Consider the following 27249-nt stretch of genomic DNA (forward strand, 5'->3'; position numbering starts at 1 on the left):
CATAAATCAATAGCTAATTAGCCAATGAATCAATCATGTATGTTCTTATGTTGGTATAAGTAATGTCTATGTATGAGCAATAGATTTATATGTTGGTAAAACAATTGAAGACATGTTAAAAATGTTTTTACATTGATTATATTATTGATTATATTGGAAGAGTGTAAACATATAATGCAGATGAGATTTGCTCTCTTGTCATACCCTAAGACTTTAAACACGTAATTTTATATAAGACGATAACTTTTGTCTTTTTTTTTCTCTATTGAAATTTTAGAACTGTGATAATGTAATGAATGAGAGAGTAAAATGCTGGTGTTCATATCGTACGACAAACACAATTACTATCTCCGGTCTAAATTACTCGCAACTTTGGAGTATTATTTGTGAGATACAAAATATTCCAAAGTTGCGAATAATTTGGACCAGAGGTAGTAAACAAAATAAAAGAAAACTAGGGAAAACATTAAGAAATGGAGAGATTAACACAGTCACTTGGGTAGCCTTTTGCTTTTCGGATTTCACCTTTACCTTTAAAGAATATAAATTTCTAGATTTCTAGCAAAAGGCCTTTGATATGGACTGTGGATGTTTGCAAAAGAGTCAAAGTAAGGAATTCCTCTGGCCCATAAAAACTACAAAAATGTGTATAAAAATGCCCCACAAATCATCATCAATTCCTTAATTTACAAAGCTTCTCTTCTCCACTAAAAAAAAAAAGTTGATGATCACATTTCACCCAATCCCAAAGAATCCTATACTCAACTATGGCTGACCAATTTACTACAACAACCGAGTCCATAATCATGGCTGCCCTCTCCACACTCACCTCTTCTCAACTAAACTCATTATCTCATTCTCTTTCCTCCACCTTTCGCCGCCACAACCACCACCTTGCATCCCTCCTCACCTCTCCCGCCCTCTTCACTCACACCATCAACCACCTCTATTCCCTCTCCCTCTCTGAGAAATCCCTCCTCGTCGCCCGCCACCTCCTCTCCTACCTCCACCTCCTTACACCCTTCTTGTTCCCTTCATTGTCCCAAAAGTACATATCCTCCTCCAGTAGGGTCTGCCTTCGTGATCTTGATTCCATCCTCTTACTCTCATTCTTCTGTGAAGTCCGCAAGCACCAGCCAGCAACCCTGGAGTCAGTATCCCCTGCACACTGGCAGGGGATCCTGAAGCTATATGGCTCTGATACCATGTTAAATAACCTATCCACAGGCTTTGCAATGTCCCTGACACCCTACCAGGTGCTAGGGACATTTGTAGACCTGGTAGTAAAATGCATGAGATTTGTCAACACCAAAGGGTGTGGCAACGTGATCGAGGCCAGGAAGGAGGTAGCGGCCTCAGTCGACGCAGTGGTGGCGTTGCCCTCGATCGAGAGCGGTGGTGGGGTAGAGTGTGTGATATGCAAAGAGGAAATGATAAAAGGGAGGGATGTGTGTGTATTACCATGTGAGCATATATTCCATTGGAAGTGTGTGTTGCCTTGGCTTACTAAAAGAAACACTTGCCCTTGTTGCAGATTTCAGCTGCCAACTGATGATGTGTACGGAGAGATTCAACGGTTGTGGGATGCCATTGTTAAACTTGGTTTAAGTACAGAATGATATCTTCATATTTTATAAGTGGATGTTAATTTAAGTTTAGGATCAAATATTAACAATTAAGTAGATAGAAATACTGGTATATGTATGTCCCATGTACAGCTTGTTTTTCTAGCTGTTTATACAACTATAATTCGGTGTAGAATTTTTGTTTTATTCTGATTTTTCTGCTTTTTTTAAAAAAAAAAAAAATTATATTTGTGTGTATTTGAGGGGGGTTTTAGGATAGAATTTCCTTGGATAGTAGTAATCATGCAATTGTTCTTATGTTCCGTATATGACAGGTAATTTGTATGGAGTATAGCAGTAATAGCTTAGACATCCAAAATTCCAAATCACATGAAACTTCACTCTTTAGCCAAAATTGCACACGAATTTTGCCAAAATTGCAAATATAATTTATTTATTTTTTTAAAAAAATCTTAGACTGGTCATTTTAAAGCTTTGAGTATTAATATTTGTATAAATTATAACACCGAAATACTGAAGACCCACATAATATATTTTTCGTTGCTATAAATTACAAATGATGGTCGAAGTAAAGATTAATTAAAGGGTAAATGCAATGACAGGGATTATTTCATTTTCTTTTTTAAAGAATGAGCTTGATCTAAAATTCTAAATACCATTAAAACTTGTCAAGATATAAGTAGGCTAAAATAGAGTGGTAGATGACAAGGAATTTTTATGTGCCGCATGATGGTGTGTGTAATTGTATCCATGTGACGTAGAGTATAATAAATGGCCACAAAAATGCTTTCTACTTTTGTTATTTTACGCCACTGAAAGGCACTTAATTAAGGCAGGCAGATAACAATGCTAGAATATCTTTTGTGAGAATTGTGACTGTATAGTGTACTCATAATGCATAACACTTACAAAAGGTATAGCCTATAACCTCTTTATCTTAGCCTTTAATTATTTATATATACTAAGTATATATTAGTAAAAAAATATACGGTGTATAAATGTATAATCAAAATTAGTACTTGTATACAAATTATATAGTAGAAAACTCATATTGTTACATCGCTGTCATTTACTTCCTATTATACACGATTAAAAGACATAAACACAAACATAATTGGAGTCATTAAAAAAAAGGAACTCACATCAAGGTTATCACCAAAGCTATACCTGCATGTATCCTCTCTATGCTTGAACAGAGTACGTAGGCAGGAGTTCAGACGAAGTGCAGGCCAAAAACAATACATTTGTTCATTTAAATGAGAATTAAAGGTCATCTATAACAGCAGCTAAAATCAATCATTGATTAAAAGACTTTTAAGTTAAACAACTGTCAAGTTTGTTGCGCATCGTCTGTAGAAGCTGGGTTCTCAAGAGGCGTGGAACTATCAAGCTGGGGCCGGGCTTCAACAGGTTGCACTTCTATATTTTTCTTCTTCTCCTTCATAATCACCTGTCTTGGCATCACTTCTAGCACAAAGCTTCCTCCATTCCAGACAGCGGCAGAGACCTTCAGAATTTGGAAGATCACAGACAGCTCATATGACAGGAAGATGGGAACAGTGAGTGCCATGGTTGCCACGGTAAACAGAGCCTGATAAACTATATACATCAACATTCGATTCTGGTCCCCAAGCAAGCCACTCAGTCGCCACAATATACTGTTTGCCTTTTGAGCTTTCTTTGAAAGTTCCCTACATTATTCGATAAATATTTCAGAAAGTGGACAACCAAACCAATTTAAGTCTTGGAGTATAAAATGGGTGCCCAAATGCTCTTTCAATCATTATAGTCACCATAGGAATCTACACTAAGTTACGGGCTTTCAGTTACTGTCTCTTTCAATGACACAATTCATATTAATATCATTAACCATCAATACCTGTAAGAGGTCATGACTTCTGGATCTCGCGTAAGCCTCTGTCTACGCAGCACATTAACTATCAGAAAATAGAGAACTTGCCAAAGGGTGTAAGCAACCAATGGGACTAGAAATAGCCATGTACACAGGTATGATTGGTTTTCCACATAAGGCCATGAGACTCTACGATCAGTTCCTTCAGGATGCATGGCTGCAAAGGTGGTTGGATTCCACCACCGAATTGTAAAGAAAACCAAACCTGAAAAACCACCACATAAGATATTCAAGTTCTGAGCAGCTCAAGAAATAGGCTCTGCTTTCTTTGTAATAGATTGGAAAATCAAAGGAAAAAGAAAAGAAAAAAAAATGAGGAAGATGAAGATGACCTTAGGGGAAAATTGATAAATGGTTGTATTAGCAGTACAATCAAATCATTACTAAGAGGATTACAAGCCCAGGCCTTTGAGTGGCTGGACACTCCCATTAACAAATTAACACAAAAGAAAAACTTAATGGCAATATTTTAGATTATTGTGGATGACTATACAAAATAGTCATTTTTGGTTCATGCAACCAACCCTACTTATAGGATTAAGGCTTTGATTGATTGATTGAATCACAATATTTTCATAATCCCTCTCTGTCTAATCTCTTAGATATAGATATAGCAGCTCCCCTCTTTTCTCTATACTAATTCATTTGTTTCCTCTCCAAGCTAATTTGTCTACACAAATTTCTAGTCTAAATAAATACAGACGGAAAATAAAGTAACAAATGAATTTTGATAAATATTTGAATAGGGTAAAATTTCTGTCTTAACAGTTTATAATATAATAAACTAAATCCTCTAATTCTTTTCCGCAGCTGGATGAAGACACGTGTGTGACATTGACACCTATAGGGTGACGTTTGATAGCGTCGACTTTAATTTGATTGTAGCGTGATGTTTGATGATGTCGCTTAATCCCGTTCAAATATGTTTGAGTGTATATGAACAAGTCGGCACGAATGTGATGTGCTTGTTGACTTATTTTAGAGAGAATTCCGGTAGAGTTTTATGAGCTATTGGGAATAATGATTTTTGAATCCTCTTTTGAAGGAGAAAAAGTATATTGATAGGAGATATGAACTCCTTGATTGGACTTAGTAGGTTTGGGCTAGGCCCTTGTTAAAACTTAAAAGTCTTTTAACCTGGTTCATTTAATTTATATTACAACCCGAACAGTATTTGATTAATTCGGATTATTTATTTGGGTTGGCAAAAATAATCAAAATGTATTATCAACATGATTTAAACCCAAATTTATTTAATTTAATTTAATGTAACACACTCATAAAATTTCCGTGTTTACAAATTACTCCTAACAGACTAACTCTGCACTACCAATATTTCCCACTCCTTATACCTAATGAATTAAACTCTCCCTTTGTGATCATGAAAGCATATAAAGTGTAACCTTCTAAAACATCCTTGCACTAAGTGCAAACTACAAACATTTCACTCCCAGTCTAACTAACAGCTCTTAGTAACTCAATGTATCGTGTATAAAATTACTGACTTCCAGCTACTAAATACGTATCGTAGCACAGGTGTTATTGACTCAAAAGTTGATATGTTCTCAAAAATGTTCTCTCTGAATTGTTCATTGTCCTGTCAATTTACTGAAGCTCCAAAATCGTCATAGCTTGCTAATACCAAATAACCTAATTTTATAAGCACAAAACATAATACCCTGCCAAAGTGTTAATTCCAGTAGAAAAATGCCTCAGAAAGCAGTTTATTCTAAATTTTTAGAACAACAGATAGGCTCTAAAGTGCAGGTTTCTAATTGCTGAGCCAAAAAGAAGGAACTAGCAAAAAAGACATGCAGAGTTGCAGACAGAAGAAAGGGTGATAGACTGATAATATTTCCGATTCAACTAGGCATAGATTGCCACGACATATGTACAGCAAATTGACACAACTAGTAAACATATGTTTTTAGTTGTTAATATAAAGTAAGCTTCTGGTAGCCAAGACTTGCCATGAAGTATTAAGAGCATAGAGTAGAAAAATGTTTGATAAAAAATAAAAAAAATAAAAATCATCAGTCTATATGAATTCTTTACTTACCAGGTAATAGGTGAATAAGTACACTAGTAATTTTGTCAATTGAATTAAAAACCAAGCTACATCTCCACACAATAATTGCCCATGCTAAAGGACCCTGCAGTGGCAAGTCAGGAACAGATTAAGATGGATGAAAGGAAATTCCCCAAAGTAGCATAAATAAATAAATAAAAATCACATACCTCAGCAAATGAAAAGCAAACCATAAAAAGCTTTTCATTTTTCGGATACATGAGAAGTGTAACCAAGAATATTGTATTCGCATAGTAGCAAAAATCCTGTTACAAAATGAACAATCACAATGAGAGGCATTTCTTCATATCTTTGATCAAAAAAGTAACAATGAAAAGAGATATGACAACACCTATTAGATATTCTTCCAATAAAAGCTAATCTGTACTGTTCTTATGTACATTAAGTGTCAAGATACATTATGGAATGAAATATGATAAACTTATTGGCCTCAATAAGCAGCAACGTGAAGTAAACCAACAGCTAAGTAACTGCGTCATGATAAACTCTTGTATAATGCATTAGTCAAAAGAAACATTCGAGCTTCAAGATGGTATATAGGTATAAGTTCACTTCATATACCTCCATGGCTCCATTATAGAACTGTAGCCCAAGATAGTCTCAAAAATCAACTATCACCACCCTTTCCTTGTAATAGAATTCTAATAATAGTTGAAGCCTTGAAGGTCTTGATGAGAACATTATTTACCAAGTTCTAAGAATACAGTCCTATTTTGTCCAGATATTCTTCAACCTTACTACATCTAAAACGACTCAAGTAATTGGTAATTTGGTATACTTACTGTTATAGTGTATTCAACTTACACCTCAGAATCCCTTTACAAATTCAAGGCATCAAGCTTTGCAGTTCAATTACGGGGGTGCTAATACTACTATGGGAATGAACCTTGAATCTGCTTATAAATTTACAAATGAATTCATTCCCATTACCATCATTTATGGCCACCTACCAAATGGGCCATAAGAGAAATGCACATCAGACTATATAGACGCAAATTCCCTAGCTCTCCAATACACAAGCTATGAGTCACACATTACCCTGAATTGCCACGATTATTTTGAGATGCTTGACTTGCACTATGTTCCTTGAAAATTTAAATCTGCTTTAAGGATGACAGGTTTAATGTTATCCACAACAATTTAAGCACAATAGCACCTCCACATACAGCCTTACATGGTTACATCCATATTATTCACCAACGCTTCCTGTACAGCTCCCATAGTCCCATCCAAGTTGTAAACACCAATAATACAAGGCAACATAATTTTTTATTTGATTGCGTAAAATTTATTAGATAGTCTCTTTCAGTAACTATTATATAATTTTATTGGCAGAACTTAAAATCTTATTTACTTGAAAATGAATCTCTTAATACATAAACTTTTCATTGAAGAAAATTATGATACAAGGATGTTCATAGCACTCTCCAGTCCAAATTATAAAATTTTAAAAAAATAAAATATAAAAAAGGTTTCATAAGGGTTTGATTTCATTTCCAAGGCTTTAGTTTCTCCTTGTGCAATACACAGCCTACGTATGGACATAAACAACAGTAAAACATGAACTCACCTCTCGATACAATAATACAAGAAATCAAAGAAAGAGAAATTTTCTATTCAAAACTAATAAAACAGGTCAGGGCAAGGCCAAAAGGGATTCTCAACTTTTATAGTTTATACACATCGATACTTGGTTAAGCTCCCATTCACACCACAATACTTCTCCTCCCCATACAAAGATCTAATAGACAAAAATAATACAGCAGGTCAATCCTATGGTGACATAGTAAAAAGAAAAAACTTTTTGAGGTGGCAGGATATTTTCTCAAGTATGCACTTTTATCAAGATAAGCCTAGGTTATTCAACATTTTCCAAAAGAACCATTTGCTAGAAAAGCCTATATTCACCAAAAAATGTCTAACTACACAAGTACTACTTTGAAAAAAAAACAATACAAACCACATTTTGAAACTTGAGAAGGTTGGGATAAAAGGGGTAATGAGGTGAGAGAAGATAAGGGGATACATTTTATCTATGTTTTGTTTGAATTAGATGATTGCAACATGTATGACCTGCTAAGGTATGAAATTTTGGTGTTTTATCTAAAGTATTCCAGTACAGGAGAAGTGAGTTAGCAAGCTTCAGAACTCAACAAATTGTACTTCTTGTACAAAACTACAAATTATTATTTAGGGGGAAAAAAAAAAAAAAAAAAAAAAAAAAGAACTGCTTCCTTTTTTCTTTTGTAACTTAAAATACTTTAACTGACTTTAGTAAGGGTTTTAAGAAGCACCAACAAAAATGATTTCTTCATCAGTTACTAAAGTACTGCAGTATAATTCAGTATCCGTCAAAGATAAGAGGTTTCTATAAAACACCCTTCCATTCATTTAGGGGTCGTTTGGTTAGATCATTTGGAATGGGTTGGAATAGAGTTAGAATCGGAATCTCGTACCCAAGGGGTTCTAAACCCCCACCCCCCCCCCCCCAATACCCACCCCTCCCCCTAAGATTCACAATCCATTCTATTAATGAAGGATATAATCCATTCCAACAATAAACCAAACAACTTTGGACTATTATGGGTTTTAGAACCCATACCTCTCTAGTATGAGATTTCATACCAATTCATTCCAATTTGATGAACCAAAAAACTTTAGGACCACTATTGACTAACAAATGGCTGAATTGGCTGATCTTAGAGAGCACTTCTCAATTAAGGTACACTACACATATTAGAGTTAAACTTGACAGTAAAAATTGCAATTGGAAAACCAGCACAACTTTAGGCCCGTACAGCTCACGGAATTTAAGTTGCTTAACTTACCAATAGAAGCCATGTTTTATCATCCAAATAAGTATATTACAAACTCCAATGTTGCTCAATAAGGTTCATGCATAATTCGCCCAATATCTCCTTAAATTCATTGAGAAATGCCACCATGCATTACATAAGTGGAATGAATAGTGGACTACAAAATCAATCGGAACTCGCTAAATTATAGAATAAACAATGCCTTGATACATACTTTACTACTCTGTTAAACATACCATTAATGTGTAATGAAATAATAAATTGTTGGTAGTTGAGACCAGACTTACCAAAAGATAGTAATGCCACTTCTTGTACCGATAGTAAATCCATCTCAGTGGAACAAATATGACATAAAATAGACAGTACACAATAGGAACATCTTGTGGCCCTGAAAAATTAAAAATTGGACAATAAGTACGTACTACGATTTAACAACCTAAATCTACACCTAAAACAAAATAAATGCTGCAAAACAAAAATTCAGATTGGTAAGAAATTAAAGACTCACTTGCCCCAAGTAGAAAGCAAAATCCTCCAAACCCAAGTACACCACACAGATAAGTAACCTGCGATCAAACAATAAATCACAAAAACCCCACAAAATTTCAGCTGCACATTTAAACAAACACCTTACATACATTCAATAAATTAACAGTACACAACCAGAACCCAGATGCCAAAACAACTCAAAATCTATAAATAACCATTAAAAATACCTTATTGATGAATCTTTCGTGTTCTTCAGCTTGTTTGGCAATCCTTTCAGCATGTTCAGAGATAATCTTCTTCGTTTTCTCTCTAGTTTCTGCAACTTTCTTCAATAATTAAACATACCCATTTCAGAATCAATCACAAAAAAACCAACAAATTTGAAAATAATCAAAGAAAATAATCAAATTTGAAAATTTGAAAACCAGAAAAATTGGTGGGGTTACCTTAGATCGATCCTTTAACCTCTGTTTAACTTTCTCAAATGAATGTTCATATTCATTGATTTCTTCAAATCCCTCATCACTGCTGGGCATTTTGAATCCTTTACTTCCTAATTAAGGTTGCTCAAAATTGTTCAATGGATCAATCAATAAGATTTTACAAATTTCTAAAATTGGAAGTTTTTTTATGCAAAACTTGATATCGAGAATATTCAATTAAGTGACTTTTGGGTATTCTGACAAGATTATTGTTAGCAATACACGTCAAAATAAAAAATAAAAATATAAAGGTGGTAAATAAAAAAGATTATCTATCGATTGAATCTGTTCATACGTGGAGTCGTGGACAGTGTAGATACTGTCCACGTATGAATCTTGGAACTTACTGTTTTTATTTGCCAAATTATTGCAGATTTTTCTAGAAAGAATATTGTTTTAACTTTGAAGTATGGTCTCAATTTGTTTTGCCTCTTTTTCTTTTTTTGTCATTGAATTTAATTTGGCTAGACTCAACAATGGGGTTGGACTAATTCGGGTAAGTCCAATTGGGTTTTAAGTCGGATCGTGTTAATGCGAGTTTTGGTTTTAATTCATGTATAGTATATTTGTATTCGATTTTATAGACTATTAACTATTAAGTTGGTTGGTTTGTCAAAAAAAAAAAAAAACTATTAAGTTGGTCAAGTAACGGGTCAAGACTTTGGATACGTATTAGATCGGATCGACCTTTGAACACTAGGGTCATCATAACGTTATAAGGAAACTTATGAAAAATTGAAAACAATTTCAGCATTGCAATTGGATTAATGACTTCCAGGTTTTGAGAAGTATCCTCTGTGCATCAGAATTTAGACAATTAATGCTCAATGAATGATTTGTATGTATCTATTTAGTAATCCTAGCATTTCTGAACCAACAATAACCCAAAAAGATCATGTCCTTGTAAGATCATGACTTGTTATAAATAAATAGTGTTATTAAATTAGTAAGAGATTAAACTTCTCTTTGCATCTTAAACTTGCATCATTCTGATTCTATCCACTTAGTCTTGTCTCTATAAACTAACCCAAACTGCACCACTTCAGACATTCAGAGGGTTCATAGTTCCTGTTGTAAACTCTAAAGGCTGTGCTCAGTTGGTGGATGGTTAGCATGAAGGTGAACCGTGGCATAAAAAATGCCAAATTGCTCTGTTGTGAAGTCTAGTATTATAAGGTACATCGTTGTCAAATGTCAAGTTGCCTCTTACCCTACCGAAGTTACTTCTGTAGCAGTTAGGGCATAGCTTGTCGTCAGAGAGTCAGATTACAGGAAGGATAACAGGATCAGACACCAAGCATTGGAGCAATCCCAACCACAAATTGTTAAAACTTGGGGCTGCATTCTGCCAGCTTGGAAGGGCAATTTGCTCTTATCTTATGGTGGAATAAGGCTTTTGTAGTGCAGGCTAGATTGTGGAGATACCAATTTTGCTGAAGTGAGTCATGCTTATTGCTTAGCATCATAAGTTGAATAACTCAGAAAAATATGTTGGGTTATGACAGTCCCTCGAATACCACTCGAGTTTAGCGTCCTATCCTAACATGTAAAAAGGTAAAATATTGTTCACCTAGAGCACAACCTGAACAGGGTTAGAACCACAAGGGTAGCGATTCGGAGTGCATGGATTTGTTACATGATCACTCCCAACTTTTAACAATAAGAATCAAATTGAAGAAACATGCATATACAGATTACAGAACAGCAACTTGAAAACTCTTAATGGCAGGTTTGGTGCTCCAGCTATTCTCAAGGTCAACTGGGGCCTTGACCAATTTTCTTATCTGCCTGTGCAAATCCATTTTAAAAAAAAAAAACACAGAAAATACTACGGAGTAACAATTAAGAAACAGGAAGCAGATTAAAGAACTCTGGACACACAATAAATTGCATTCTTCTGAAAATCAACAACTGATTTCAGAATAGTGGAAAATAGTTAGTGACAGGGTACTTCCTACAACGTAGATTACAAATCTGAATGCACAGTTGATAAGATAACATAGTGATCTGCAAGCTAACTGATAGAATAAACATAATTCTAGACACACGTCTGGACACAAATGTAACACCTGATAACGCATGACACTAAGAGCTACCACCTACACAATTAGCAGAATAACCACAAACGAGTGGAAGTACAATAGAAGTGATGAGAATTGTCAACTTGAAACAAAAAGATCAAGGCCTTGCTCTTTTGTTGCTGCATGATGGGCACTTGTACTGCTTGATATGCTCAGCCCTAGCTGGAGTGATCTTTACACACTTCCCATGGAACCATCTCTCACATATATCACAGCAAATCCAGAACTCATCTGAAGCATAATTATCTCCACAAGCCCCGCAAAGCGTATCGCCATGTTCCTCTTCAAAATCCTCATCCAAACCATCTTCTTCATCCTTTTGTGGTTGTGGCCCTTTTGAAGAATACTTGGCCTGCGATTTAAAGTCTCTCATTATAATTCAATAAAACAAATGAAAAGGGAAATTGAAAATTTTGATCACAGCATTTAGTAACAACGTAATTTCAAATAATGCTACACCTTATGACCAGTTCATTACACAGCCATCGAATGTAAAAATGGTGAAATGCAAGTATGCAACAATTTACTCCAAGACCATTCATTGATAGCTACATAGTGTAGTCATGCAATAAAATCAGATTTAAACATTGATGTCAGACACAGTTTTTTCGAAAGACAATGCCCCATGTGACTGTAATTACAAGCACTGCAAAATGAGCCTATTACAGAACCCAATGGCCCCACTAGCAGATGCAAAAAAGGTTGAAACATGAACTAATGAGCACAAAAGGCAGGTTCTTCATGAGCAGACCTAACCTTCACTGGAACTTTCTTTTCTGCCAGTGAAATAACAAAAAATTCTTAAGACTGAAAAACTGTTAGGCACATGTCACTTCACCTTGTATTTTACTGAAAAACTGATTTTTACTAATTAAATTTAAACTACTTTTAACTAAAATTGATGATATTGATGAAACCTAATTTTAACAGATCAGGTGATCAAAACTTGACTTTTGCTAATAATCTAATTCAGCGGAGTTTTTATCACATGACTAAAACTGTTAAAATTTTTGCTAATGAAAAACTAATTTTTACTTATCATAGCATACTTTTAATGTAATTGAATTTCTACAAGTCCAAAAGCACCAACACCACCAAGCCTTACAATATCATCATCAGAAAACCAATTTACTAATTACAGACAAGAATCCAATAAAAGATAGCAGTGATAAGATAGCAGTGATACATTGTCCAACCAAGCAACAATAACTTACATCCCAAGTTCTAGAAAAACAAAAATCACGTCAATGGTGATTTACTTCAAAATAAGTAGTTTTAATCAAAACAAAATCCAGCAAACAGTACAAAGACACAAAAGATGTTTCAAATAATAATACATTTAGACCAGTTTTATTATCTATTAGAGATTGTGAGCTGGCACAGCACCAGGATGACATAGTATAGAACTTTTCTCATTGCAATAAATGCCCCTTACTCCCAAAAAAAACATGGAAGAAAATATATTCAACAAGAAAAAATTGAAGTTACTACCTAATCCTAATGCTCATTTGAGAACTTGATTTGTTTTTCTGAAAAGCTATATAACAAGAATGGATTTGCACACAATAGTTTAAAGTATCACCAGGAAAAAACTCTTAAGCATGGGTCTACCGGGCTAGTATCATCAGGAACAAGGATAGGTCTACCCAAGTACTCAGCTAGCCATGGGTGAATATCAATAAAGCAACACTGATATGGAGTTATGGACACAACACAGCATAGTGAGATGAATCTATTCAAGAAGCTTTGACTAAGTTTTATTTTACCAGCTCGTAATCTACTGCAACATTCCCCCAAATAGAAGGAATACCATTTACAAAAAGAAAACCAAAAATTTGTCGACAACAATACTCATATTCTTGGTGTATAACACTACAACATCCAGTTGAGATAATATCATGTGGAAATATAAGATTCATAACTCACCGAATGATATCTAAGATAAATAAGATAAAGTAGTATTTGAGCTTACTACAGTTGCCTGGTACTAGACAACAACATGACACAAAAAAACAAGATATGGAGGTCTCCATTCTCTAAGACTCTAACTGCAGGCAAATTATGATTTTATCATTCACACAAAAGAAATACTAAGGATATGCTCATCCATGGACATGTTCTATCTCATAGACATAGTACCAACATAATCATTCCCCTTGGATGAATTATTGATTTTCCAATAGACATACACATCAGTTATCTCCAATTCTCATTGCACATATCAATTTCTGTAATTAATGCAACTACCCATACAGTGATGTACGTTTTGCAAAGATAACTAACAAATAAACATGACTTACTGATTTTGAGTTTGATTTGGATTTGGTGCTGCTGTTGTTTGAAACTGATGTCTTCTCTTTGGAATTTGATTGCTTCTTTGCATTTCCACTTACAACCTCAAATATTGTAGGTAAGTCATTGATCATATTAAACAGACGCTTCCTGCAAAATAGATGAGAAAATACAAATTTGATGATGATGATGATAGCACTGCCAATAGTATCTTAAATAATAACAACGGAAACAATAACAGCAATAAACACAAAGATAATAACAATCTGACCAAAAAAATATATATATATACAATTAAAGCTACGCATGATATCCCAATATTGAAAAACTTTTTTAAAAGATAAAAAATGTTGCAAAACTGAAAGGCAAGGGGGAGATGAAGAAATCATCTGCGTTCAATAATTATGGCTGCACTCTGAAAATGCTTACCAAACCAGCAAGTCACCATCAAAGAAAAGGCCATTTGTGTTTCCATTCCTCTCATTGCTCTTGATTATATAACCAGGGTTGTATAACCAGGGTTGAATAAAAGAAGAAGAAAAAGAAAAAGAAAAAGCAGGTTTCATAAATTGTGAGACAAATTTCAGTTAGGACTTCACAAAAACAGCTGATAACAATGCTAATTGTACAGAGTGAAGCAATTGGTATGCTATATCATGGGAACTTCCCAAGATACACTGAATCAGGTGTTGCAATAAATTCTGGCACTACATAATTTGAGTAGAAAGGAGAAAATTAAATACCTATCAGATTTTTCGAAACCAAATCTGGCACCAAAGTAGAAGGCAACAGAAAGCAACCATGCATCACTATGAACAGCAACAAGCGACAGCCAGTCCTTTGATTGCATGCCATCTCTGGCGAAGTTAATACCCAAAGCAGGCTCAGGGAGTTCTGGAGGCACCTCTTCTGCTGGCAAGTTCACTTCCCACTGCTCATTTGGAAATCCATATAGACAAAGGTTCTCCTTCTCTGCAAAATGCACTAGTTAAGCAAGCCAAACAAAGCATTCACTGCCAACCTGCTACAACAATTATTAAAGCAAGCAAGCCAATTGGTGCTAGGTAAAATAAATAGGGGGGCAGGGTGGGGGGAGAAAAGAGCACAACAACTACCACTACTTGGACTGCAGGCAAATAACAACAGAAAAATTTATTAATTGAATCACAGGTGTAGATAGAAACTAATATACTCGGTACCAGATACAAAAATGTACACTTTTTTCAGAGTTACCACTTTAACCTGAACACAAATCAGAACTAACTCATCACAATCCAAAACCTTTGACCACCTAATCTTTCTACACAAAATGAACGCCAAAAACCTTTTCATACCATAAATGGTTTAAAAGCTTGACAACATACAGTCATTACTAGTATAGCTCAAATATGCATATAAATCATACTCCCTTTGTTTCTCAATAGATGCATCACTTTGACCACCAATAACTTTAATTATATGTTAGCGAAAATCTGAATATATATATATATATATATATATATATATATATATATATATATAAGATGACATTAATTTTATATATTAGTAAAAAATAACATGGTTAAAGTAAAAATATAAATAGGGTAAAATTCAAACACAGGAAGTACTAAACAGACATGGACTGATGGACATCCACTCATAATGGATAGCTTATTAAGAAATCTTACTGTAATACAAAGAATCAAGCATAAGCCGGAAATGGAAACGAGGCAAAGAAGGAAACACAAAGGAAAGGTAATTTTTTAAAGCCAACCAGCAGCAAAGAAACCAATCCACCAATCCAAATTTCCTCATAGTAGAGAGTTATCTAGAACCCAAAATTCTCTACTGTTAGAATGCAGCTTGTAAAAGCTACTTTAAACATGAAAGACCAAACATTCAAGAGCTCAAAGAAACTAACATGACAAACCCAATGTATTATTCGAAAGCTACTAATAAAACAATAAAATTGCGAAAATGGAATCGAAAAATCTGGCGAAGCATAGATAATAGAGTAATCGCTACAGTTTACTGAGACAACACAATAAGTCTTATTTATATACACTAAAACAGAAATAATCAAACAGTAATCAACTGCTAAAAAAAAAGTTAGCCAATATAAATAGCATTATCATTAAAAAAAGAAAAAGATTAATTCCTTTTCCTAATTTCGGGACCCAAAAAGCGCAAAGAATAATCAATTGAACAAACATTACATGCTAAATCTACACATTAATCAACATTCAACAAAATCTAGTGCACACTATAATAATAATTAGCTCCCAGAAAATTTCAAAAATTAAGCAGAAATTCAACATCAAATCCCAAAAATAATGATAAGAACCCTAACCTGGGTCACATTGCTGGTAAAATTCTTCAACATCTGCAACAAAAAACCCAGAAAATTCAACGGTTAATACAAACACAAAATCAAAGAACCCTAAAAAATTACTGCGCTTAATAAAAAATCAAATAATGGGGTTGAAAAATCTCGAGTAATACCAGTAGTAAGAGCTTTGATCATGCCAGCTCTTCGACCCTTGAAATCTCTGAAAACCTCTTCAACAGTTCGAGGATTGTACTGTGTATTTCCGTCCATATTTTTTTATTTTCCCTCGAAATCTAAAGAGGGGTTTTGGTTCAAATTTGAGCAGGAATTAGAGAGAGAAAGAGAGCAAAGAGGAGAGAGAAAGAGAGGAGAAGAAGAGAGAGAGTATTCAAAATGTGTGTGCTGGGAAATTTAATTAGCAGAGATGACCAGAAATTATTAACATTCGGTTTATTTTAAGCTGAAGCAGGAGCAGCAGCGAAGTACCTGAAGCAAAAAAGAGAGGAAAAAATTAAAAAAGAAGCCAATTGAAGGTCTCGGCCTCGGCCACGACCTTGGATGTGGATGTCAACTAGCTGTAAGTGTCGTGGGAGATGCTGGTATGGATTGGTGCCGTAGTGGACTAGTGGGTGGGTGTTGTGGTCTATGGATTATGGCTCGTACTTAAATTCTGTTTAGATTATTGATTTTTACGAGTATGGCTTTTTAAACACGGAAAAAATAGGAATATAATAATTTAGAAGTGGGGATTAAAATGTTTGAAAAAAAAAATATTGATGAATCTAAAATGGGTGCTGGAATGACTCACGTGGATGGTTACGATTTAGGTATGGGGTTTTGATTATTTAATGTAAATTTCCATAATATTTTTGAAAAAAATAAAAATTTGTGAACAACCACTTCTTTCTTTTAGGGGAGAGACTTTGAGAATTGACCCCTGATGGCCCATTGAAAGTTGGCTAATTGACCTTAAATTTTTTATTCTACTAATGTTTATACCATTTCTTAGCTAAAATTCACAAGTTTTTATTTTCCAAATTCGACTGTACTAAAAAAGTTGAACACCCTCCTCTTTTTGTTAGAAGCTTGTTTTGTTTTGTTATTCCTTTTTTTTTAAAAGAAAAATTGCTAAAAATAATACAACCTTATCCCATTCTTTTTTAATAATACAACCTTTGGATTATTTTGTAATAATACAACTTTTAGGGAGTGTTCATTTTAAATAAAATAAAATCGAATTTTCAGTGAGTTTTGAGGTGGGAGAAGGGGAGGGGATATTCCATCCTTCCTCAAATCCTCATCCCCACCACCAAAAACTCATCCGTCTCCTTTTCCTAACCTCAACGTCCACCATTACAAAATAATCTAAAGGTTGTATTATTAAAAACGAATGGGCCAAAATGTTGTATTATTTTTAGCAATTTTTCCTTTTTTTTTAACATAAAACAGATAATATATATAATATTCATAGGCTAAAGCCACTAGTTTAATTACAACCAGCATCAATATATTTACAAGTTGAAAATTGATGCTGCACAAAATAAGGTCAACATACTTTTCAAAAAAAAAACAAAAAAAAAAAAAAAAAAAAAAAAAAAAAAAAAAAAAAAAAACCAACCATTGAAGGAAAGCAAAGTTTGATCCAAACACAACAAAGACAAGGAGCAAAACTAGTGTCGATTAGCAGTCCTAGCCTCAGCCAATTGAGTTTGATATATGTTCTTCACACATTCAGGACACAAGGAAGTGAGTCTTGTAACCTATGGCCATGTTTTTCCCAAGAACCGCAAGTCTATGTGCCAATTCATTCCTCTCCCTAGGAACATGAGTAATAACGGTCGTTGAAATGAGAATCAGTAAAATAATTTCAGTTAAGTAAAATAATTTCAACTAAATAAAATCAATTTCAATTCAGTAAATATGTTTTAAGTTCAACAAAAATAATTTCAATTCAATAAAATTAATTTCAGTTTAGCAAAAATAAGGTGAAGCGAACTTTTACTGAACTGAATGAGACCTAATTTTCATTTCAACGGATTACAAATATTCATTAATAAATAGAAAAACCAGTCATGTGAAATATGTTGGTTGTCTTAATATGCAGTAATAATACCTTTATATAATAGTGTTAATGCGTAATTGTTGATATGGATGGTAAAAAAGAACGCATCTAGAAGACCAGGTAAAATGAAATAGTAAGCATTACAATATGGGACAAACAAATCCAATAATGTTTTTATGCATGCTTTTATGGTGCGATTTTAAGATTTGGCCGGTCAACATCATAAACTATTTCAAATATTCACCAAAAAATTCTCTAATGAGGACATCATTCTATAATCCACATTTTCCCCTACAATAATGACACTAAACCGCTATATGTAGTTTAACTCTGAAATTTCCTCACTGACAAAGGGGTAAAATCAAGTAAATTTAGGAAGAAAGGTTTGCATTCTCACCAGAAACGTTCTTTAACAGCATTGACATCCACTAGCCACTGATATGATCAAAACCATATGCTAAGTTTGCTTAAAAGTCTCAGATTGATCTATTATCTATACATTGGAGCAAAAGGTACATGGTTCACATTGCTGCATACGAATAAAAACTCACCAGGCGGAGATATTGCAGGTCTTACTGTCGATACAAAAACTTGAAATTCTAATCACAAAAACTATAAAGTAGGAACAATGAGCAGGCCTCAATATTGTACTAAAACAACACATTATACATCATCCAGTAAAATTACTTCAGAAATCCACTTTACTAACAGCATAATAAAGCGAAAATGTATTGACTACAACAATTCAGCATCCAACTCAACTCTCACTGAGTTAACTCCTTAAATGCTGGATCAGTATTTTGAGTCAGATCCTAAAATCTCAATCCACAAAGATTTAGTAAAACCCAATCTAACACAATAGAAAAATAATGAGTTACCATCTTCAGAGCAAAAACTATACAGTGTATGTTTTGCATCTCCCTTGCTACTATCTACTGCATGGTGAACACAGGCTGATAAATCTGCTCACCATACTTTGTTAGAGACATTGAACACAAACGTGCTCAGTTCTTGCTATAAGAAGTTCAATAAAAACAACATCGATAGCAAGAACGCAAATCCATTAATAAGAATCTTGACCAGAAGCAACTCTTTCCAGATAGCTTTTACACATTGCAATAACAGGTACAAAAAATTTCAGCCATGTCTAGAGGAAAATCTACTTTTCAACGTCTTTTAACAGCAACTGCTTAACCAGCAAGAGAATCTGTCAGCAAAATGGACCAATATTAAGAGCATATTCAATAAAATGGACATTTAAAAATAAAAGAAAGCACCTACTAGGCCACTAAGGGTCACCAAGATGGCAATATGTCGACAATATTAGTGACAATGAAACCCAGATTTCACATTTTTGGATAAACTGCAGCAAATACAACAGCTTGAATTCAGAAAATTAAGAGCTTCTCCCCTCGACAAAACAAGGAGCAATGTGCAAAGCAAAAAGCTGAAACTGAACGTAATGATAAAAATGAGAAAAGCATTTTCTAAAGCATACAAAGAACAAAGAAAGGGGATTGAAAATGTGAATGGCAATGCTATACACATTATTATAACTTTTGACTGTCAAGTTACTAGAATGTGCCATAAAAACTGACCGCCGGAAGAAACAGGTTAACAAAATTTTGATGTTGATCAAATAAGTGAACATTTCAAACAAAATGGAAAGCTCAAGCAAGTGATGAACAATGAGCCATGATAACATGAGAGCTTGAAAGAAGCCAAGTAAACAGCTCAGGCAAACCCATGGTACAGGAATTACAGATTTAGTAAAGGTCCTTCAAGAGTAACAATTATTTTCTAAGAGAAACTCAACTGATGTCATGGGCTGGTACAGTGAATTCTTAAATTAGAAAGCAGTGAAATCTTAAACAAGAGATTCTCTTTCAGTTGCCCCGATTTATTAACATTAATACTCTACTAACTTTGAAAGATAGTACTGGCAATATTTAGGTACTATTGAACTTCCTTGACTTTTATTAATATAAGTGGAATGGCTCATATATTCACATGATTACCACATAGTTCACCACTAAAATATCCACAAGAACAAAGAAATTGCAAGGCAAACAAAAGGTATTAGTTTGCACTTTACACTATTTGCTCTCATGGCCTGTGGACATCAAAATGAATGTATCCTTAATTCTTATATGAAGTCAATATGCTGGTGAAAAAAAAAAAAAAATCTAGGAGCAAGCTCAGGATAGGTTACCGTTGGTACTAGAATTAGACTCATCGTGTGTGTTTTCAATTACGCGTTGTTCCATAAATTCACGAACTGTTCTCCAATAACGATCTCCACCAGTAAGCCATGTATCCATATGCATGCCAGTAGGGAATTCCACAAAAAAGCAATGTTTATTGTGGGTAGCTGCTTTGGCATACAGCATTTTCATGTGGATTGGAGGAACCATCTCATCTTGCAATCCAGAGATGAAAAGGATAGGCTGTTTAACCTGCAGATGAATTTAGAGAATTGTATATTTTCATTAATAAAAATGCAGGCAGGAATCGGAAATCAAATAATTCAGGCATGAAAGAAAAACAGAATAGGGAGCAAAGATATGCCTTAGCTTTACATCAATAAAGGTCCTCATTCTACGTACAAACAAAGCAAATATAGAAGAATACATTGTTGGAGGGAACTTATATGGATTAAGACTCAGGTTTTATTGTCAGATAGGGTGACAAGCTAGGAGAACTAAAGAGTACATGGTACACAAATATTCCAAAGGATCAGGCACATGAAATGTCAAGAATTACTTCATAATTTATGTAAGCAATTTCAAATGAAAAGGAACGGCAATGGCAACAAAAAAAGAAACAGATAGTCCAACATGTTTGATCCAAACTTCTGTTAGCTCCAAAAAAATTCAACTCTTGGTGTTTTATTCTTACAATAATTCATATTGAGCAGGGACATACATTTCATGGGACTATTTTGAAGATTAATACTCCCTTTTTTCCATAAAATTCTTCCCATGTCTTTTGCACGTCTCCAATGCACACCTTTGACCATTAATACCTTTAGTTCTTACCTAATAAATATTATGACAATTTGATATTATGAAAATCACATTTAAACTAACAAGACCTCACATGATGTTATTTTACTTATATACATCAATTTTTAAACTTCGACTACATGAATATTAAGTGGGAAAAACTTCACAGAATGGAGAGAGCATATCACTAGGTACCATTATGAGATAAGACCTCCAAAGTTAGGATTCTCCTTAATTTAAAAATTCCAAAAGGCAAAATGATCTATCAGAGCAACAAAATTTCAAGGTCCTTATATGCTATTTATCATATAAACAACCATAAGATACAAGAAATCCAAACTTGGACAGAGTCGAAGACAAATTCATTGAGCAGATAGGACCAGCATATTTTCTAGAAATGAGTCAGGCAACATACAAGACTTTGGCAAAACTTCCTTTTGAGAAGACAGGAAGAAAATCAACACAAATCCAGCACACATAGCTTTACCTGACCAATAACATCAATGGTACTCCAAGGTGATCGGACAACACAGTTCAGAATCTTAGGACCTTTGCCAGTGCTTCCGCCAATAAACAATTTCAAGAAAGGCAGTAAAACTCCAGCCATGTCCAAAATGGATGTAAATGTATTCTCCAAAATCAAGGCAGAAACCTGGAATAAGCAAATAGGAGTTCATAAACAATGCAGCAGTGAGCCTTTTGAGTATAAGGTTGCATGGTAAAGCAGAGTTAAGCTTTGATGTTTTGAACTTATTTCCACTTGTCTAAACTTATTAGATCTTTGTTCTTTTCACTTAATTCCTCTTATCTAAACTTGTTAGATCTCGAATCTTTTCACTTATTTCTGCTTATCTAAAACTTAGATCTTATTTGAACTAATCCAAACTTATATTTCCTGATCTAGACTTGACTCTTGAATTCTTAATCTCATTATGATGTGAATTGAACATGGGTAAAAGATGGTCAGTTGACCCTTCTTCAGAACATACTGAGTATTTAAGATTGCTAATTTTATCTGGATAGTACAACTCGTTAGGAACTTTACTGTCCTAAAAAAAAATATTGCAGATAGATAAAAGGACAAGGAACAGAGTAGAAACTCAGTTGACTAGAGAAGGATTTGTAAGTGATCAGACACTGAAGTTTTCTTGTCCTGATCAGAAGAAACTGCAAACTTGCCAAATAAATGTGGTCAAGTAACAGCTAACTGCTAACTGAATACTGACTACTGATAACTTCATAGCTAAAATAAATATATTAGGAGATGAAGACCTTTCAAGAATTACAAAATTCAAAGGTGGGAATGATATTATCAAATGATTTAATAAAAATAAGGGAGCTTGAGAAAATGAGCTAGTTCTATTGCCATAAAATAACATACTGCCAAACTTCCTGGATAATCATTCAACTTGATGTTTGATTGACCCTGATGAGGAATAATGAAGACAAGAGTCTACTTTGGGAATAGAAATGTCACAAACATGAAAATAGGCTTATCCCACCTTCAACACACCTTGGGTAAGCAGTTCCTAAATGTAGTATAAGATGAATTTCTAAAAATGCATCTCCCATTCTCCCCTAATGTCAAATAAACAAGTTAAATTCAAGAAACATATTTGGTGGCCAAGTCCCCAAGAAGTGCAAATCTAAGAAGGAGCTTAATTCCTAGTGAAGCAAACAATAATAATAAAAATTAAAAAATAAAAATAAAAAATAAAAAATAAAAAAGAGAAAGAAAAGAAAAGAAAAGAAAAAAGAGAATTATGGGATTCAGAAGTGAAAAAATAAAGACAATTGAGATAAGATAATTATAATGTGTCATCAAAGATAAAAAAAAAAAAAATAATGACTTAAATTTATCTAGCCTCTCAAAACCCCACCTACCAAAGAGTCCTAAAAACAGAAATTTGGAACTCTCACCTTATGGGCTACTGGACAATCTGAAATAAACTACTTATCAAAAGAAGCAAAAGCCGAAGAAGAAGAAACTTAGTTGTAACAATGGGATCATGAACTGGTTGGGAGACGGTAACAGTATATAAGAAAATTTTATTAAGATGCTTGAAATTTTGAAATGACACTTATTTTGGATAAAAGTGGGTTTAATTTGCACTAAAATTATAGGGGGGAAAAATTTTACATTACAAGTTGATAAATAATTGATACCTTATCAGGATTGTTTTTTGCAAGAACAGTTCCAACTGCACCACCCAATGACCTCCCAAACACAACTATCTGGGACGTGTCTATATCAGTCCTTTGCATTAGATGATCCAATGCAGCCTAAAAAACAAGATATTTCATCAAGAAACGCAATTAATCACTATAACAAAGATTCAAAGTTGGAAAAACTATTAAGTGAAAAGGCAAACCTGAGCATCTTTGGTGATTCCATGTTGAGAAGGAGAGCCATCACTAGCACCATAACTAGAAAACACAAACTTCATATTTAATATTAGGGCAAATGTATACATATATGCACATATTTACTTATTGAAAGGTGTCAGAGAATCCACTGGCAGCCAAAGGAACATACCCTCTGTAAGAAAGCATGAATACATTGCACTGCAACTTCTGTATCATAATCCGAACCATTTCAAGGCGATGAGAAATATCTACACAAAAGAAAGTTAAGGCCTTCAAACAATAACAGCAGCATCAATGATATACAAATATTAATCAAGGCCAATGTCCAGATTTGTCACATGAATCTGAATGCATGTAGCAATAAAAGAAGGATACTTCCAGCATTTTCTTGAAAAAACAGAATAGTTGGACCTGAAATCAGTAGCAGAAGTTAATTGTCTATTGTAATTCATAAAGATATAATACCAGCAAATATATTTACTTATTTCAAAGTCACCATAATAACCACCATGAGCATGAAGAAAATAAGTATGAGAAGCACAATCAATCAATCAAAGCCTTAATCCATAAGTGTAGAAGAACAAAGGAGAGAAAAAAAGTGACTTCTAACTCAAGAATCCAAGGACAGAAAAGACATTAATATATCAGAAAAGCACATTGGTTGAGGCACTAATGATGTCCTTGAAATTACCTGTAGAACACTGAATCTGCTATAGGTTGAACTTACATTCTTGAAAAAAAATCAAACCCGAGCACACATTTCTTATCTTCATCAAAAGAAACTTTGACATGAAGACAGATTTCAGACAACATGGGATGGTTAGAACAGCGACTTCTCTAATCTAGTATACATCACCAACCACCAACTGACCAACTCCTAATTCCACTATAGGCTGATTTACAATTGAGAAAAGTTATAAAGTCTGGAAGATAGTGGAAACTAAGAGCGGATGTTCTCACAAAAAGCCACAACTTCTCCCTACAATATATCAATTCGCTAATCCTCCACGAATTGGAAAAAAGCAAATTATAGTGCACTTATGGTTTATTTTCCCAAATAAGGCAGAAAATTGCGTACAAAGTATACATTTACCCAATCTTTCACTGGTGAATTTAGTAACACTACTTTCTCCCACATCCCAATACAAACAGTCCACAAAAATCCCAGGCATTTTTTCAAACCAAATAAACTGAGTATAACACTTTTGATTTGATTCAGCATCAGAGTTCTCAAATTCAACAACTCTCTCCAATTCACTATTTTTTTACTCCAGTAGCTGATGTCACAAGCAAACCAGACCAGTAAAACTTTCAACACAACGTTCCTCTATTTATAGTCATTGGCATGTATAAAGTCCTCCAAAGTGCAACAAATTTAGATAATACTGATAAAAATAAACTTCCTCTGTATCACTAGAACTGCAACACTTGATGTTGGCACAATATTTAATGCAAGAGGAGAGAGAATGCAAAAAGTTAAAAGTAACAAGTATATTTTATGGACGATAGATAGGAGAGGAGGGAGAAAGAGTGTGCCAAGTATGAATAAAGTAGGTGTGAAAAACAGCAAAAGTTGTCAAAAAAGGAAGTGTTGCAATTCTTTTGAAATGTCCCAAATAGGCAAGTGTTGCATTTTTAGTGATGGAAGAATAGCTCAACTATGCAAGACCCCTAGTCTAGAGCGAAAACTCGTGGATGCTCAATTTCCGTCACGATGTGGAAAAATGGTGGGGGAGACCAGTACACCAAGGTCACCAACATACCTAAACGATAGGAAATGTTGAGATAGTGACTTACAGAATTTGGGCTCTGATAAATTTTATGATATAATAAATTCATGTTGGTATCTTTATAGAGGCTTTCAAAAACCTAGGCCAATGATTGGCTAGCCATTTAGACTTCAGCCGCGGCATTTGGCATGTGGAGCCATGGAGGTTGTACTTTTAGAGTTGCACCTCATCCAATCAGGTTTAGCTCATTAAGTGGCATTCATCCTTTGGAAATTGGGATTTTTCTGACAGTATCCTCCTTAAGTGGCCATTTATGAAAGTCCTAGGAAACACAGGCTTAGGAACACTAGAAATCTATCACGGTGGGATGTCCTCAAGCTATGCCAACCTGCCTGTTGGATCATTACATTGACAACATTATGTCAAATCTTAAAGGTGCTCATCCATCTAACTAGCTAATAGCAGTGAATCATAGCCAATGTAGGCATTCAAGGTACCCAAATAGATGATCTGTATGAAAAAATGACTAGGATTAATGGACGATGGTATAAACATATGTGTCCACTTTGACTTGTTCCTGAAGGAACTAACACAATCCTCATGTGAGAGTGGAGCGGTTATCTAAATCCTGATTCGTGACAGAGAAATCTAGAAGGATGAAATTTGTCACACCAACCTAACTCCAAAGGGTAATTCCATACCACAAAAAAAAAAAACCATCCTTCTTTTCATTGTATGTTTGAACCCAGTGTAGCAGGAAACTTCCTCATGTTTATAGTGTTTAGGTAATAGTTTGCAGTAATCTAGTTTAGAATTTAGGATAATAAAGAAAGCGCCATTTACTATAACAGACTTGTATCCTGCAAACAATGCTCAAGATCTAACAAACAAGTGAAAAGGGATAAATTAACTGAACCCATTTTAAGTGCACCTGCTTCATTACCACACTACATCTCAGTAACTCACCCATCTTATTAATTTTCGAGGGCAGTTCTTATCCAAAACATGATCACCAAATCACGGCTATCAAGTACAGGGAAAAACCTACTGAAACACCTTACTAATGAAAACCCTCTACTCCATACAATAGCACAATTTTGCACAGAATAAGATCAACAATGAAACTTTCCTACCAAGAACCAACCTACCAAATTGCAGAAATCAATCTACAAAAACATAAACCCAACAATTCGCATCAACTTAAACAAACAATTCCACCAAAAATTCATTTCTAACAAAAATTTCAAAATCCCCAGATTGCATCATAGCAAAAATAAGCAAATACCCAGAAATCTTCACCTCAAAACCAACCAAATTAAACCCTAAAACCCTGAAAATCATTCCAATTCCGCATCAAGAAAAACCCCATAACCACAATATACAAGAAAAAGAAGAGAAAAAACGAAAAACCTCGACAATCGGGAAGAAGCTTGATGAACCAAGCATGAAGTTTAACCCCATCAGAAGATCTGAGCCAAACATCTTCATAAAGAAGACGCAAACGAGCAGGAGTAATGGGGTAAGACTTGGTAAGACCAGGCAACACAGGAACGTAAACAAGTCGCTCTTGAAACGCAACCAACAACGCCATTCCAGCCATAACTATCCCTCCTACTCCGTAGAGTAACGCGTTTACGTACGACACCATTGTTGAAGGTGGGTTTTCTCTCTCCTCTGCAAAGATACTGTGAGTTCTTCAATCAACTGATAAAAATGGAAGAAGAAGAAGAAAAAGGGTGTGAAATTTTGGTTGGTTACCTGGTGTTTGTTGTTGAGGACTCACGCACTACACTGCCGGAGCTGTAAAGTCGTGCTTTGGCGTTCTGGTTTAACCAAATTTAAAAAGCCACGTTTGAGCTTTATTTATGTACTTTTTTTGTAAAAAAAAATGGTTGAAAAGAAAAAAATTATTCAATCCGATTTGATCCAAATTTTGAAATAGAATGAAGAATGCTAAATAAGTAAAGTCGTTGAGAGTGGTGACATGATTTTAGGTATAAAGGTAGTACATTAGTAATGTGATTTGACTG

General features: G+C 34.4%; 4 protein-coding genes across 6 annotated transcripts; 1 reads left to right on the top strand and 3 right to left on the bottom strand.

Moving 5' to 3' along the window:
* The first annotated feature begins 234 nt into the window (after window positions 1–234).
* LOC110715942 (E3 ubiquitin-protein ligase SGR9, amyloplastic-like) lies at window positions 235–1758 on the top strand. Its single transcript, XM_021894560.1, has one exon. The coding sequence runs from the start codon at window positions 768–770 to the stop codon at window positions 1617–1619; it is 852 nt and encodes a 283-aa protein (XP_021750252.1). The 5' UTR covers window positions 235–767; the 3' UTR covers window positions 1620–1758.
* An 823-nt stretch (window positions 1759–2581) lies between these two features.
* LOC110715787 (uncharacterized membrane protein C776.05-like) lies at window positions 2582–9608 on the bottom strand. The gene is made up of 8 exons (XM_021894400.1): window positions 9339–9608; window positions 9120–9218; window positions 8912–8969; window positions 8691–8791; window positions 5737–5832; window positions 5558–5651; window positions 3466–3703; window positions 2582–3277 (listed from the first exon to the last, which is right to left on the bottom strand). The coding sequence occupies exons 1-8, from the start codon at window positions 9426–9428 to the stop codon at window positions 2917–2919; spliced, it is 1137 nt and encodes a 378-aa protein (XP_021750092.1). The 5' UTR covers window positions 9429–9608; the 3' UTR covers window positions 2582–2916.
* A 1627-nt stretch (window positions 9609–11235) lies between these two features.
* LOC110715793 (PHD finger protein ALFIN-LIKE 4-like) lies at window positions 11236–16681 on the bottom strand. Its single transcript, XM_021894405.1, has 5 exons — window positions 16229–16681; window positions 16077–16109; window positions 14491–14719; window positions 13756–13897; window positions 11236–11807 (listed from the first exon to the last, which is right to left on the bottom strand). Exons 1-5 carry the CDS (start codon window positions 16323–16325, stop codon window positions 11553–11555), a joined length of 756 nt encoding a protein of 251 aa, XP_021750097.1. The 5' UTR covers window positions 16326–16681; the 3' UTR covers window positions 11236–11552.
* A 2051-nt stretch (window positions 16682–18732) lies between these two features.
* Window positions 18733–27095, bottom strand: LOC110715742 (protein bem46-like). 3 transcript variants are annotated; one of them, XR_002510341.1, is made up of 10 exons: window positions 26978–27095; window positions 26630–26893; window positions 23865–23900; window positions 23659–23737; window positions 23495–23549; window positions 23289–23405; window positions 21610–21774; window positions 20330–20573; window positions 19399–19480; window positions 18733–19324 (listed from the first exon to the last, which is right to left on the bottom strand). XR_002510341.1 is itself a non-coding variant. In XM_021894349.1 (9 exons), exons 2-9 carry the CDS (start codon window positions 26865–26867, stop codon window positions 19308–19310), a joined length of 951 nt encoding a protein of 316 aa, XP_021750041.1. In that variant the 5' UTR covers window positions 26868–26893; window positions 26978–27095; the 3' UTR covers window positions 18733–19307. The 3 variants fall into 3 exon arrangements, 2 of the variants coding, with proteins under 2 accessions (XP_021750041.1, XP_021750042.1); XM_021894349.1 differs by lacking the exon at window positions 19399–19480; XM_021894350.1 differs by lacking the exon at window positions 19399–19480 and having other exon boundaries at window positions 26630–26904; window positions 26978–27071.
* Between the last annotated feature and the right edge of the window lie 154 nt (window positions 27096–27249).

This window comes from Chenopodium quinoa, unplaced genomic scaffold (genome assembly GCF_001683475.1).
Source record: "Chenopodium quinoa cultivar QQ74 unplaced genomic scaffold, ASM168347v1, whole genome shotgun sequence".
Taxonomy (NCBI): domain Eukaryota; kingdom Viridiplantae; phylum Streptophyta; class Magnoliopsida; order Caryophyllales; family Amaranthaceae; genus Chenopodium; species Chenopodium quinoa.